The 14452-nt window shown below is 52.4% G+C and overlaps 1 protein-coding gene across 9 annotated transcripts in view; it reads left to right on the top strand.

The window, feature by feature from the left end:
* ZHX3 (zinc fingers and homeoboxes 3) overlaps nucleotides 1–12764 on the top strand; it is a 126833-nt gene extending 114069 nt beyond the window's left edge. For 6 of the 9 annotated variants that reach the window (XM_036321889.1, XM_036321890.1, XM_036321891.1 and 3 more), the window contains 2 exons: nucleotides 1311–4311; nucleotides 6351–6498. In XM_036321889.1, coding sequence (XP_036177782.1) covers nucleotides 1458–4311; nucleotides 6351–6394 — 2898 coding nt within the window. In that variant the 5' untranslated portion in view covers nucleotides 1311–1457 and the 3' untranslated portion in view covers nucleotides 6395–6498. The other 3 variants (XM_036321896.1, XM_036321894.1, XM_036321895.1) reach the window with 3 other exon arrangements.
* The last annotated feature ends 1688 nt before the right edge of the window (nucleotides 12765–14452 follow it).

Genomic DNA, 14452 nt, shown 5'->3' with positions numbered 1-14452 from the left:
TGGGTCATGCACACGGCAGGGCCGATCCAGGGGTTGGGGTGCCGCCCCAGGCGGGTCGCACACGGATGCCTGCTACCCAGGGTCGCAGATAGCAGGCCCAGATGATGGCAGGGCAGGCGGGATGGCGCTGCCCCGCCCTGCCTGCAGTATGCATATTAGCTGCCATCTTTGTTGGCGGTTAATTTGCATATCACACTGATTAGCCAATGGGAGGTGTAGTGAAGGTATGGTCAATTACCATGTTTGTCTATTATTAGATAGGATTATGTTAATGATAGAAATCACAAAAACACTTTCTCAGGCAACTAATTGATGTTTCACTCTCACATCGATGTTTCTCTCTCTTCTCCATTCTTCTCTCTCTAAAATCAATAAAAGCATGTCCTCAGTGGAGGATTTAAAAAGAAAGAGTTATTATAATAATTACTTTACATGTAAACAAATCAGTCACCCCAGCTTTTGAAATAAATTTCAAATGGATCAAAGATTTAAGAGTTTGTATTTTTAAGATAGGCATTGAAAGAAATAAAAATGAAATAAGCACAATACAATGTCATGTGTAGTTTGTGCACTCTAGGTGAGGCCACACTTTAAATTGCTGCGCCCAGAAAGAGAATGTGCAGCTGGCGGGGCCACAGACTGGGTCTGTGGATCCCCTGACCCTATGGCCTTTGGCTTCACTAGTGGCAGTGGTCTCGGGTAGAGCCAGCAATTGTGAGGTGATCCCTCTTCTGTTGCCTGGAGTGTGTGTGTTAGGGCAGCAGGCAGGGAAAGGGCACAGAGAGAGGCCTGGCTCCAACACCCCCCTCCAGCTGACTTGGCCTTGGCCTGGCTTGGGTGAGGCAGAGGCGTCATCTTGTTCTCATATGTGGGAAGGCTATGAAAAGAAAAACCCTGGTTGGCCCAAACATTTAAACAAGAACTACACTGGGATCTTTTGTTCTCACTCAGACGTGGTCAGAATGAATTTGGAGGTTCAAAAGAGGGATTATTTAATTGTTGTCGTTTTTGTTTTTGAATCTGAGTTACTTAATGCATGGATGCAGAGAGAAATACAAAACAGAAACACATGTCTGAAGTCTATCAAGTGGGATGGGAACATCCCCAGGTCATTCTTCAGGGCATCATTTTGTTAGCGTTTGGGGGGGCTCCTGACTCCAAGTTGACATCCAAGCTGCTGCTGAACTTTCCGCTGGCTTCCCCCGAGTGGCAGGAGTGATAGAAGTCAAGCAGTGGAGTGTGTCTGGGCATCTGAGAAACAGACAGAGCTTCAGAGATCTTAATCATTTTTGTTTTTTATTCCTCTTCAGGTTTAATAGGGAAAACTTGCTTTCTGCAAACAACTGAAAAAGCTGCCTTTGGAAACTCTCTGGCCCTCATGCAGCAGCTGGAACTTGTACTGTGAGGCCTTGACAGAACAAGCTGTCCCCAAGCCATCACCCAGAGCGGTTGTCGCCATGGCCAGCAAGCGGAAATCCACCACCCCATGCATGATTCCCGTGAAGACCGTGGCGCTGCAGGAAGCCAGTGCAGAGGCCCAGCCCGCCGAGGCGCTGCCCGAAGGACCCCCGCCGGACCTGCCCCCAGAAGCGCCTGCCACCAGCAGCGAGGTCGCCCAGGCCTCCAGCAATACCGACAGCGCTGCACTGGCCAACGGGCATCAGAGCACTTTGGATGGCTATTTGTATTCCTGTAAATACTGTGATTTCAGATCCCAGGACATAACCCAGTTTGTGGGACACATGAACTCCGAGCACACAGACTTTAATAAAGACCCGACCTTTGTATGCACTGAGTGCAGTTTTCTGGCAAAAACTCCTGAGGGGCTTTCTCTGCACAATGCCAAGTGCCACTCGGGTGAAGCCAGCTTTCTGTGGAATGTGGCCAAGCCAGACAATCATGTGGTCGTGGAGCAGAGCGTCCCTGAGAGCACCAACACTCCTGACCCGCTGGGCGAGCCCAGCACTGACGGGACCGATGGACAAGCCGAAATCATCATCACCAAAACTCCAATCATGAAGATAATGAAAGGCAAAGCTGAAGCCAAAAAAATTCATACGCTCAAGGAAAACGCCCCCAGTCAACCTGTTGGTGAGACCTTACCAAACCCACCAGCTGGGGAAACAGAGGCAAAAGAAGGGGACCACTCCTTTGTCAATGGGGCGGTTCCAGTCAGCCAGGCACCCACCAACCCCGCCAAGCCTCCCCATACGACCAATGGGCCCCTGCTGGGGACAGTGCCAGTTCTGCCAGCTGGTATAGCACAGTTTCTCTCTCTCCAGCAGCAGCCCCCAGCACATGCCCAGCACCACACCCACCAGCCACTGCCCACCTCCAAGTCCCTTCCCAAAGTGATGATCCCCTTGAGCAGCATTCCAACATACAATGCGGCCATGGACTCCAACAGCTTCTTGAAAAACTCTTTCCACAAGTTTCCCTACCCAACCAAAGCTGAGCTCTGCTATTTGACTGTGGTTACCAAGTATCCAGAAGAACAGCTCAAGATCTGGTTCACAGCCCAAAGGCTGAAACAAGGGATCAGTTGGTCCCCCGAAGAGATCGAGGACGCCCGGAAAAAGATGTTCAATACAGTCATTCAGTCTGTCCCTCAGCCCACAATCACCGTTCTGAATACTCCTCTGGTTGCCAGTGCTGGCAACGTCCAGCATCTCATCCAGGCTGCCCTCCCAGGTCATGTTGTGGGACAGCCGGAGGGCTCAGCAGGGGGACTTCTGGTCACTCAGCCACTGATGGCCAATGGGTTGCAGGCACCGAGTTCATCTCTCCCTCTAGCAGTAACATCTATCCCCAAGCAGCCAACTGTTGCGCCCATTAACACTGTGTGTTCAAACACGACATCAGCAGTGAAGGTGGTCAACGCAGCCCAATCATTGCTCACAGCGTGCCCGAGCATCACTTCCCAAGCCTTCCTTGATGCCAGCATCTACAAAAATAAGAAATCTCATGAACAGCTGTCAGCTCTGAAAGGCAGCTTCTGTCGGAACCAGTTCCCGGGACAGAGCGAAGTTGAGCATCTGACCAAAGTGACCGGCCTAAGTACCAGGGAGGTGAGGAAATGGTTCAGTGACCGGAGGTACCACTGCCGGAACCTGAAGGGCTCCCGGGTCATGATGCCCGGGGATCCCAGCTCCATCATCATTGACTCTGTGCCAGAGGTGCCCTTCTCCCCAGCGTCCAAGGCCCCTGAGGTGACCTGCATCCCAACGGCAGCCACCCTGGCCACCCACCCTTCTGCCAAACGACAGTCCTGGCACCAGACCCCTGACTTCACACCAACCAAATACAAGGAGCGAGCCCCTGAGCAGCTCCGAGCCCTGGAGAGCAGTTTTGCACAAAACCCCCTTCCTCTCGACGAGGAACTGGACCGCCTGAGGACTGAAACCAAAATGACCCGGAGAGAGATTGACAGCTGGTTTTCTGAGAGACGGAAAAAGGTGACCACCGAGGAGACCACCAAGGCCGATGGGAGTGCCTGTCAGGAGGAGGAGGAGGCCGCTGAGGGTGAGGGGGGAGCAGAGGAGGCGGCAGGTGACCAGAGGGTCCCTGGGGAGAATGGCTCCCCAGAAGTGCCCAGCAGCCACACCTTGGCTGAACGCAAAGTCAGCCCCATCAAGATCAACCTGAAGAACCTGCGGGTCACTGAAGCCAATGGCAAGAGCGAGCTACCCGGGCTGGGCACCTGTGACCCTGAAGACGATGGGTCAAACAAGCTGGCCCTGCAGCCGCCCGGCAAGGTGAGCTGCAAAAAGACAGCACAGCAGCGGCACCTGCTGCGCCAGCTCTTTGTGCAGACGCAGTGGCCGAGCACCCAGGACTACGACTCCATCATGGCCCAGACAGGCCTGCCACGGCCAGAGGTGGTGCGCTGGTTCGGCGACAGCAGGTACGCCCTGAAGAACGGCCAGCTCAAGTGGTACGAAGACTACAAGCGGGGCAACTTCCCACCAGGGTTACTGGTCATCACCCCTGGCAACCGGGAGCTGCTGCAAGACTATTACGTGACACACAAGATGCTGCATGAGGAGGACCTGCAGGGCCTCTGCGACAAGACCCAGATGAGCTCCCAGCAGGTCAAGCAGTGGTTTGCTGAGAAAATGGGCGAGGAGACCCGGGCAGTGGCAGACACAGGCAGCGAGGACCAGGGCCCCGGTGACCCTGCAGCAGTGCGCAAAGGGCTGGGCGATGCCTCTTCAGAGGTGTCTGAAAACAGTGAGTCGTGGGAGCCCAGTGCCCCCGAGGCCAGCTCAGAGCCCTGTGACATACCAAGTCCCCAGGCTGGTCTTCAGCTGGGTAAGGAGCCCATAGGAGCCATGGCTGTCCTCCGTGGGTATGGGGAGGGGGCACCCATGGGTGGGCACTGGATTTACTGCATGGGAGCATCTGCTATTTCAAAGATTGCCCAGCTGCTTCAGGGTAACTGGCAGCAGACATCGTCAGAACGTAAGATGATAAAGGGTTGAGAGTTGTTTATTTCATTTTATGTTTCTTAAAAACTTGTGCAGGGGCAGGAACATAGTGAACCTACAAAGGTCCAAACTTTTCTAGCCATTTCTTAGCTAAAGAAAGTCTTTAATTATCTTTAGATACATGGTGAAGTTTTTTAATAATGAAAATCCTATAATTTTCTCTTTAATTGTTCTTCCTGATGTAGAAGTAATGGAAACTCATCTTCTTTCTTAGATGTATATGGAATCAAATGCTGGGTCATGGTATTAGTATTTGACAGGAAACTCTGCAAGAGTATTTAAGACAGGTGTTTTTTTAAAAAAAAAAATGTTTTATTGATTTCAGAGAGGAAGGGAGAGGGAGGGAGAGAGAGAAACATCAATGATGAGAGAGAATCATTGATTGGCTGCTTCCTGCACACCCCCTACTGAGGATCAAGCCCACAACCTGGGCATGTGCCCTGATTGGGAATCGAGCCTGAACCTCCTGGTTCATAGGTTGATGCTCAACCACTGAGCATGTTGGCCAGGTGAGAAGTTAAGTAATTTTTAAAGTTACACAGCATGTGCCCTTGATCAGAATTGAACCCAGGACCCTTCAGTCCGCAGGCCGGCACTCTATCCACTGAGCCAAACCAGCTAGGGCTAAGACAGGTTTCTTGAAGCTACAGACAAGTCACACTGGCTGTCACTATGGGGTGTTGATTTTCCAAGGCCTCTCCTCCCCTCCGTACCCCGAGGTATTTGTCTCCTCATACAGGCCCCTCACTGTGAGGGAGGGCCTCCCAGGGCGCGTTGTGGGCATCAGGGACAGGTCTGGCTTCACAGGACGGTTGCCTTGGCCTCATCTCCTGCACTGGGCTTGCCCCTGGGGAATGCCCACCTGGGCTTTGGCTTCACCAACAAAACAGCATGGATAGCAGAGAACTAGAGCAAGCTATTTCTTTTGCTTTTTTAAGTTAAAGTTTTACTAAATTATATTCTTGGGCAGCTGGAACTAGGGTGGTGGTTACACAACAGTGTGACTGTACTTAATGCCACTTAAAGTGATAGGATTTCTGTTATGTATATTTCACCACACTTTTGAAGAAAGCTAACCTGGAATTGGGATGAATGGGTTTGAATCGCAAGCATTTGCTCCCTTCAGCTACTAACTCCACCAGAAAGTGAAGTGCTGGCGTCCTGGGTGGGACAGAGCAGGAGCGGCAGGGGTGACCCTGCACCTGTGGCATCGTCCTCTTCTATCCAAGGCAGGTACCAGGTGCAGGAAGGGCTGTCTGCCTGCCCCTAGCTTCTCCCGGCCTTGTCAGCAGCCTCCAGGCGGGCTGCTTCTGAAAGCAGCAGGGATGACGGACCTCTCTGAACAACCCACGGACTTTGACTGTGGGGTTGGAAGTTAGAGATGAAGACATCAGTATGATGCATGTCAGAGATTCCAGCCGTGGGCAAACTACGGCCCGCGGGCCGGATCCGGCCCGTTTGAAATGAATAAAACTAAAAAAAAAAAAAAGACCGTACCCTTTTATGTAATGATGTTTACTTTGAATTTATATTAGTTCACACAAACACTCCATCCATGCTTTTGTTCCGGCCCTCCGGTCCAGTTTAAGAACCCATTGTGGCCCTCGAGTCAAAAAGTTTGCCCACCCCTGGATTAGACCCAGCTGCTGTTACATTAGAACAGTGTGTTCTGGAGAGCCCGAAGGGAGCAGGCAGGACGAGGCGGGTTAGGACACGACTCCCGAGGAGGCGGCGGCCTGGGGAGTGGGTCAAGGGGATACATTGGTGGGCCTAGAGAAGACATCTCCTGCACCAGCTCCTAGGCCTGGGGTTGGGCAGTGGTCCCTTGCCAGATTTAGCCAGCATCCTGTCCTTAACCCACAGGCCTTCTTCACCTGCCCTCAGGCTGCAGAGGAGGGAGTGGCTAGCAGGAAGGCGTTGCTTATGGAATTAAGAAGTCACCAAAGCCAGTGATGCCGCCCTTGGGGGCTACACACGTGGCAGCTGACATGGAGGTGACAGGCATGTGCTTTCTCCTCAGAAACAGACTGAATTGAACCGATTACTGTGAAGGACTGGCCAGTCGGGGATGCTGCCTGCCACGTGGAAGGGCCCCACCCAACTCTCTGCTGACACATCCATTCCCATACCCGGCCTCTGGGCGCACAGAGCTTCTGGAACCTCACAGACAGCCCAGATCCCTCCTGTCACCTCCGGCCAGCCATCACCAAGCAAGAGGGAGAGCAGAGTTTCCGTCAGTTCTTCCACAATGTAGGACCTGTCCTTTGCCTTTCAGTGGATAAAGTAGTTCAGATTTCATAGTCATAGACACAGAATCCAATTTTTAACACAAGTCCGCCTATACACATTTAATGAAACATTGGATTATAAACACTTATTATTACATAGAAACTTTGTTAGCAAAGCAGTACATTGTCTTTTGCATCATCTCTGAAAATGTCCTGTGTCTGCTCTCTGGACATCGCTGGGGCCACATGTTTCCTCACCTTCCAGGTCGGGCAGGGGTGATTGCACACTCAGACCACATCTGGAGCCCGGGCCCCTTTGTGTTCCTCAAGGAAGGCAGACCTTTGAGGTGCTCTCTGCTACCTTAGGTGGAGACCAGTAGAATCTCCTGCCGGCTCGCATGCCTGACAGGATAATCGGTGCAGGACTTGCCGTTACTGCATTTAAGAAATGACTGGTTATGTGATTACCACTCTCTTAAGCTGTTGTAGTAATTCTGCTTTGTTCATGGAAGTTTGAATCATGGACTGTTACTTTTTAGTTTCCAGATCAACTAAAGAAACATTTGCTATTAAGCCTAATGTACTGACTATATGTCCGCATTAAAAAAAAAATAAAAATCTAGACATGCTTAGAGAGAGAGGAAATTGAAAACAGAACTGGCAGTGGGGACAAAGCGACAGTGCATGGCCACTGCCTGTGTTCAGAGCCCTCGACCTCTCTCACTGCACAGCCCCCTGCGCTCTAGGCGGGGAGACCCACACCTGCCCGGGGTGAGAGGACGGATGGGATTATCAGAACTTGGGGTGGCCTTCAGCACAATGACCTGCATGTGGGGGTTCCTGGCAGAACACCCAGAGTCCTCCTGGCCCCCATGCCAAGGGCCTGGCTGGTGTGCTGGGCACTCGCCCAGGGGTGCTGGGCATCACTGCACAGTTCTTTGCAGGGTTTATGGTGTTAAAGATCTATATTTATATCTGCAAACTTGGAAACAAGATCTCTGTCTACATTAGCCTAACCATCGTGTTCTTTTTTATATTATTATTGAGAAAAATCACAGGAACAGATGCCTTTGAAACATTGGGAAACTTGCTTACAACGCTGTACTGAATGGTAAACTCTGTCTCCCCAGGACTGGCTGCTTTAAGAGCAGCAGGTGCAGAGTGCGGCAGGCAAAAGAAGGGTCACTTGCAGCACTGCTCACCTGGATACCACCTGCTTCCCAAAGCACTGGGACCTCCTGGGCACGCCCTCCTGGTCCAGGCTGGGCAAGCAGCATGAGGAGACCCCGGAGAGAGGGCAGGGGCTTTGGGCAAGAAATACTGGTGCTGGGTTAGGCATGGTCCTTCCTCCCCCTAACCCCTCCCCAGGAACTGGACCAGGCAGGCTCTTCACTGGCCTTCCAGGAGAGGGCTTGCCTTGCAAATCAGAAGTCCTTAGACCTTGTTCTTTGGAAGTGTCTTCTTCTGCCCTCTCTGTCCCAATAGGTACCACCCCTTATGTGATTCAAACAGGTGGCTTGTGAGTATTTGGCAAGCTTTGCAGCCTATTGTTTTTTTGTACACTTTCCATTTTGGAGGGTGAAGCTATTGAGCTCTAAAGCTCTCTTTACAGAATTGCCAAGAATGACGAGTTATTGCCTTCCTTCAGAGAACAGATGCCTGGAATTTTTCCTTTAGTGTTTATGTACATGCAGGTTAATTTATGTATACACATATACAGTATAAATACTCATTTGATGCTTTGCTCGTGAAATGGACATCTGACGTGTACACTTGAGGAACTTGGTGGCACATGGGTGTTGGGAGAAGTAGCCTGTGTTGGATGGAATGCTGGTACATGGGGTGCAGTGGGCAGCCCAGCACGAAGCCATCTCCAAGTGTCTGAGACACACCCTGCCGGCATCACCCCCGGAACCCTGTCACACCGGCCAAAGGGGTGTGTCTGTAGAGAGGATATTCTTGGTTATTTGTATTCACATTTCATTTACAATCCAAATAGCAAGACAGAAAAAATAAAGTACATAGATGGACAAATTCATTCAAGACAGAGCAACCCAACCTCAGCACCAACTCACCTTTAAACGGTGGAAAAATTGGCATGTTTTCCTCACATTGTAGGCCCTGTCCACCAACCAGGGCCACACAAGGAATAACAAGACTGCCCAGGTTAGGGGCCAGAGTGAGCAGAGTGCCTCCCTCCCGTGCTCTTGGGTCGAAGTGGTTATTGGGGTGTGGGCCTCATGCTTGAAAGAATAAAAGATCAAACATGATGGGGAGAGAGACGGGACATCAAGCAGGTGCCTAAAAGGATATTGCAGGTACCCGAGGCTTTGGTGCAGAACCATAAACATAGCCAACTGGGCACAGAGAAGTAGCCCAGAAATCAGGACTATACCCCAGTGCCGGGGGCACGTGGCCCTGCCACAGGACAGATCGTGGTGGTTTTGCACACGACTGAAGGGGGCGCTTCTGTGACGCCGCTACGGCAGAGGCAGTCTGTGGGCTGCAGAGCTGAAGGTGGGGTGGGGTCAGTCTTTTGAGAGGAGGAGCCTGTTTTGTAAGGTGACTAATCTTTCCGTGGTCCTCTGCATGCACTTGGACTCGTCAGAGGCAGTCAAGTATTTCACTCTTTCTAGTTGCCCATGTCTTATCCATGTTTGGTTTATTATTTTTACAGTGAGGTTGTAGATCCGGTTTTAAGAGGTTAAGCCAGACCATCATCTGATACAGGAAATCTGGATTTATGGTACATATAGTTTGCATATTTTGATTACTTGTTTGAGTCTTGAGGAGCATTTGGTTTGGGAGGAGGGCCCTTCTCCAGGAGTCGTGGGTTCCTGAGCTAGAACGCCGAGTGGGGTGGTGCCCAGCACTGGGCTTCGGCAGACGCTGGAGCTTAGGGCTCCTCTCTTGGCCGAGTGACCTGCAGCTGTTGAGGTGGACCAAAGCGCCTCGACCAGAGGCCTCCGCACCCTGCTCTTCAGAAACAAAAGGTGGGGGCTCAGCAGAGGGCTGGGTGGTGCCTTATAGGCTCCCACGTGTACTAATGGCCGTGGCCCAGCTGGCCATGGGAGGCTGTCCCCCCAGGGAGTTTCAGTGTGTCCTCCAGGCTGAGATGTGGCTCGGTCAGTGGTCCTGTGTCTCCTCCTCTGCCTCGGACATCTGTGCCAGGCTGCCTTCCGTGCAGGTGCACTGCCCTTTCTGGTTGGGCCTCGCCTTGCTCTGCACATTCTCTCCCATGGCTTCCTGCCTGTGCTGCCCTCTTTGGGCCCTGTTGCCTCATCTTCCTTTCTCTTCTCGGACCAAAATTGGGGATTAGAGCAGCTTGTCAGTTCAGACACCAACCCAAGTGGATAAAGGCCCTCTGTGGGAGAGGAGAACAAGCCAAGAAGAAAATCTTAAATAAAACCAAACCTGGAGTTTGGGCTTTTCCTCAAGTATTCCCCCTTTTCCTTGCTCAGACTTCTCCTGGGGCAGGTTATCATTTGACTCACCTTTTGTGTGAAATTTAAATCTTTATGTATCCCACTGCTTTGCAAGGCTCAGTTGTGTTGGAGAAAAACAATCCTCTAGATATGCAAGGTTTGCACAGCCAGCAGCCAGCCGGGGCCAGGAGGTGAATAGGGTTCAGTTCTCCTCACTCCAGCCTGGAGCCCTCCCTCTGCAGGGACCTCTGATTCGGCTTCCTCCGCTGCCTGTCCCTAGCACAGGCCGCCCAGCCTCCTGCCCAGCCCCGGGGAGCACCTTCCTCAGCAAAGCTCCAGCACCTGAGAAAGGAAGGGAGTGTGGAGGCCCAGCCTTCTCCGCATAGTCCCCTCCCTGAGCGAGGCTTGTCTGAGGTGCCTGCCCTCCTGGCTTCTCTGGCCCATTTGTGATGCTGAGCCCTGAGACATGAGGTGCCTGCCCTCCTGGCTTCTCTGGCCCATTTGTGATGCCGAGCCCTGCGGCACCAGGGCTGAGGAGACTGCGGGCGACCTTGCAAAAAAGTGGTGGGTTTGGATTTGGGCCGAGTGACTGGATGCAGGTGGCTCTCGTGGGTGCTGCTTGGCTTGCTCCCCAGCTCAGCTGCAAGTCCAGAGGCTTACAGCTCGAATTCATTTCTGCTGGAATCTATGTGTCCCCAGTGCAGGTCACACTGGAACCGGGGGCTCACCCCAGTTCTGTCTGGGTTGACCCAGCATCTGCACGTAGCTGAGAGGAGCACAGACACAGAGCATTTAGTCCCAGATAGTCTGCTTCTCTGGTTCTTTAGTCCTGAGCTCACTTGTCAAGACTGGCTGTTCTGTGACCTGCCTGCAAACCTGGCCTCTCCTTTGAGTGGGGCCCTAGTCCTTCATCAGACTGGAGACATGACAGTCTGGATCCTACAGGAACCCAGCATTCTACCTGCCCCCAAATCTGGAGCAGGAGTAGAGACCCAAAGTCTGGGATGGATGAGGTAGGCCCTGGTTACCATATGGACAGGGCAAGCACCTGCAACCTGGAGTTTAAAAATGAGATCTTTTAGTTTGCAGGACTGCAAGGATCCACAAAGAACATATAGTTCCTGCCTTGTTGCCAGCCCCAAGGCTCTCACAGCCCTCAGGACCTGGTCCTTGCTGCTGCTCAGGCCTGAGCCAGGCCCAGCGGAGGGAGGTGAGCATAGGGGCAGGCCCTAGGATGGGGCTGTGGTCCTCTCCTCTCTCCTGCTGTCCACTAGGGGCGGCTGGTAAGCCAGGCTTCCTTCAGTCTACAGGCCGTCGCTCTATCCGCTGAGCCAAACCATCTAGGGCAAAGCCAGGCTTCCTGAGAGGGAGTGTTACCTGTTTTAGTGCCTCTTCCTTCAGGAGACGGCTCTGGTGGCGTGTGTGCACATGTGAGCACTTGAGTGTGTTAGTAGCTTCTCTTTGCTAATGCTTTATAACTCCTGTTCTTTCCATGATGAGTGGAGGGTTTAAAAGTACTCAGTGTAGCTGGGGCTGCAGTGAACTCTCTGGGATGACACAGGCTGTTCAGTCACTGAACATAAAAAGCTGCAAGTGCTCCGTCTTCCCTGCAGGGTACATGTTAATCCTGCAATTTGTGTTTAAAGAGAGAGACTGTCACTTGCCCCTGGCTCCTGCCCATACAGTTGTCTCATTCTTACAGTTTACGGGAGCCCCAGGTTTCCCAGAGCCGGAGGGGAGCCTGCCTCTGCCCTGCCCCCAGTAGGGAGCCAGCAGGGTCGGCCCTGCGCAGTGAAGCCGGCCAGTGCCAGGGGAGAGGTGAGCACCTGCGTGGAGGAGTCTGCTGGGTTTATGAGCAGCTGCTTTGTCAGCTGTGTCAGGAGGACCAGACTGGGCCATAGTTTAAAAAGAGAAAATACGCCAACCTTCCCCTCTCCTGCCGGCCATTGTTCATTGAAAGTTTACTGCGCACAGTCTTTGTGGAACTCGGGGAGTTTGCCAAAGGCCTGCAGATTCCTTCCTCAAGGTCCTGATTCCAGGTTTTCTACTGTCGGGTAGATTCTGGACTCTGTACAAACCCTTTGTTCCAGAGGGCTGCTGAGAAGTGAGGAGGGGATGACTGTTGACCAGTTTGCTTTTGGTTCGCTTCTTGTCTCCCAGAGATGGCTGAAGAAGTGATCACCTTGGTGCTAAGAGGCAGCTGCCCTGTTTCTGTTTGTCGGGAGGCAGATTAAAACGTTACCAAACCGTGTAGGAGGGGTCCCACGTCCTGCGGTGGCCACTGTGAGAGCGCAAACGGAGAGGGGCGCTTTGTGGCTTTGTCCTTTAGGCCTGGGTGGAACGGGATTCTGCCACAGGGGAATGTTTTTAACAGAGATTGTGACTTGCCTTTGGACCATGGCTGTGCCGAGGCGAGGCTGGCACTGGGCTGTCTCCAGGCTCACAAGGTCCCTGTAGGGATGCTGCTATTTCTAAGATGCAAATTGCACATTTCCTAGATTTTGTATCTGTGGATGTGGATAAGAGAAGGCAACAGGGAAAAACTGCTTGTACAATTTGAAATGGGCCGAAATGGTACTTCAAATCTTTCAATTGTTCCTAAATAAAATTTTAAATGCATTTCACATCTGCTGACTTTTATTTTGTGGGAGAGTCAGAAAAAAAAAAGCTAAAAACACTTCACATCTGTGGATTCACTCTGGGCAAGGCCGGCTGTGAGCTTGGATGGATGAGCGGGGCAGTTTCCCTCGACCCACTCAGAAGTTTCTCCTGCACTGCTCATGCCCGGCTTCTACGCGGCAGAAATCCGGCCTTTTAGGAATTCCCAGATAGAGGCCAAATGGAGCTGGGAATCATCAGGTATCTGGTGAGAGGGCACCCTGGGAGCTAGACCACACAGGTGTGGAACCTGAGGCCATTCAGCTGACCCCCAGGGTGGGTGCACACACAGGCAATGGCTCGCTTGGGACACAACTGTGGATGGAATTGGGAGAGGTGGCCAGCAAGGGGTGGCTGTGGGTTTCCAGGCAGCGAACAAAACCCGACTGACATCTGGGCATGAGTGCTCTAGAGATTATCAGAGAAGACCCAGTGAGGAGGGTCCTCAGACTGAGTCAGGGCTGGACTGTGTAACTGAAATGTGGAGGAAGCATGGCCTCATTTTGTTCCATGAGCTAGTTTGATGGGATAACCTGATGTGACTTATACTTTTTCCTCAACAGAACTGAAAGTTCGAGATGGGCTCAAGTGGAAAGACAAGTGAGTTTCTAGCCCCAGCCTTCAGGTGATGTTCAGGATGTGCGTGGCCCCAGGTCCTTACCAGTGCCAGTGTTCTCAGCAGGTCAGAAGCTGCTCTTGCCTCCCCCCAGGGGCAGCCTTTAGAGCAAGGAGTTCTGACCCGAGTCCTGTGATCAAGCTGGGACAGTCTGACTGTGGAGGCGGTGCTGTGTGTGCATGTGACCACAGGGTGAGTCAAGGCCAGCCACTTGAACCGTCTGCTTGTCCCTAGTCTGCCAGCCAGCCAGGAGCAGAGGACCCTGCAAAGGAACATCATCTTGCCTTTGCCCTGGTACCACTGACTTCCTCTTCCTGCCCTGCTCCCAGCCCTGACCACTCATTCAGGTCATCTGGGGAGCTTTTGAAAAATACAGGCGAGGGTCCCCGAAACCAGTTTTTCAGAAGCTTCCCAGGTGATGCATGACTGTGGGTGGAAGGCAGCCAGCCAGCCCAAGCTGTGGGACTGCAGGGACATGGCCTGTGGGCACAGTGTAGGGAGACAGCTACCAACCCTGGACTTGGAGAGTGACATTCCCTCCCAACTGAGGGTCTCCCCTCACCCCTACCCCTTGCTGGGCCTCTTGGGCCAACCAAGAACCATCAGGCCAGTCTGGAGGCATCTGAGATGAGACTGATGTGTGAATGTGCCTGACTGAGGCTGCCCTGTCCCTTCCAGGAAGCAGGACCAGGAGGTTGCAGTGGGAGCAGAGGCAGTGCCACAGGGGTGCTCCAGAAAGGCTGGTGTTCAGGAACTGGAGGGACAGCACGATGGCAATTAAAGTGGCTGCCACCAGCAAGGATGACAGACGCCCCTAACGGCCAGCACAGACTCTTCCTTCACTGATCAGGAAGGCTCTCTCCTGTCCACCAGTATCTGGAGCCGGAAAACATGGGTCAGGAGAGCCCAGGTTAAGTCCCACCCGCTACCACCTTTCCACCCCCCATTACAGTTTACATTCAATATTATTTGTAGTAGTTTCCAGTATACAGCATGGTGGCTAGACAATCCTGTACTTTACAAAGTGGTCCTCCTGAT

Source organism: Myotis myotis, unplaced genomic scaffold, assembly GCF_014108235.1.
Source record: "Myotis myotis isolate mMyoMyo1 unplaced genomic scaffold, mMyoMyo1.p scaffold_m19_p_9, whole genome shotgun sequence".
Taxonomy (NCBI): Eukaryota; Metazoa; Chordata; class Mammalia; order Chiroptera; family Vespertilionidae; genus Myotis; species Myotis myotis.
The sequence above is the reverse complement of the archived record's forward strand: the minus strand, read 5'-3'. Positions and strand labels throughout refer to the sequence as shown.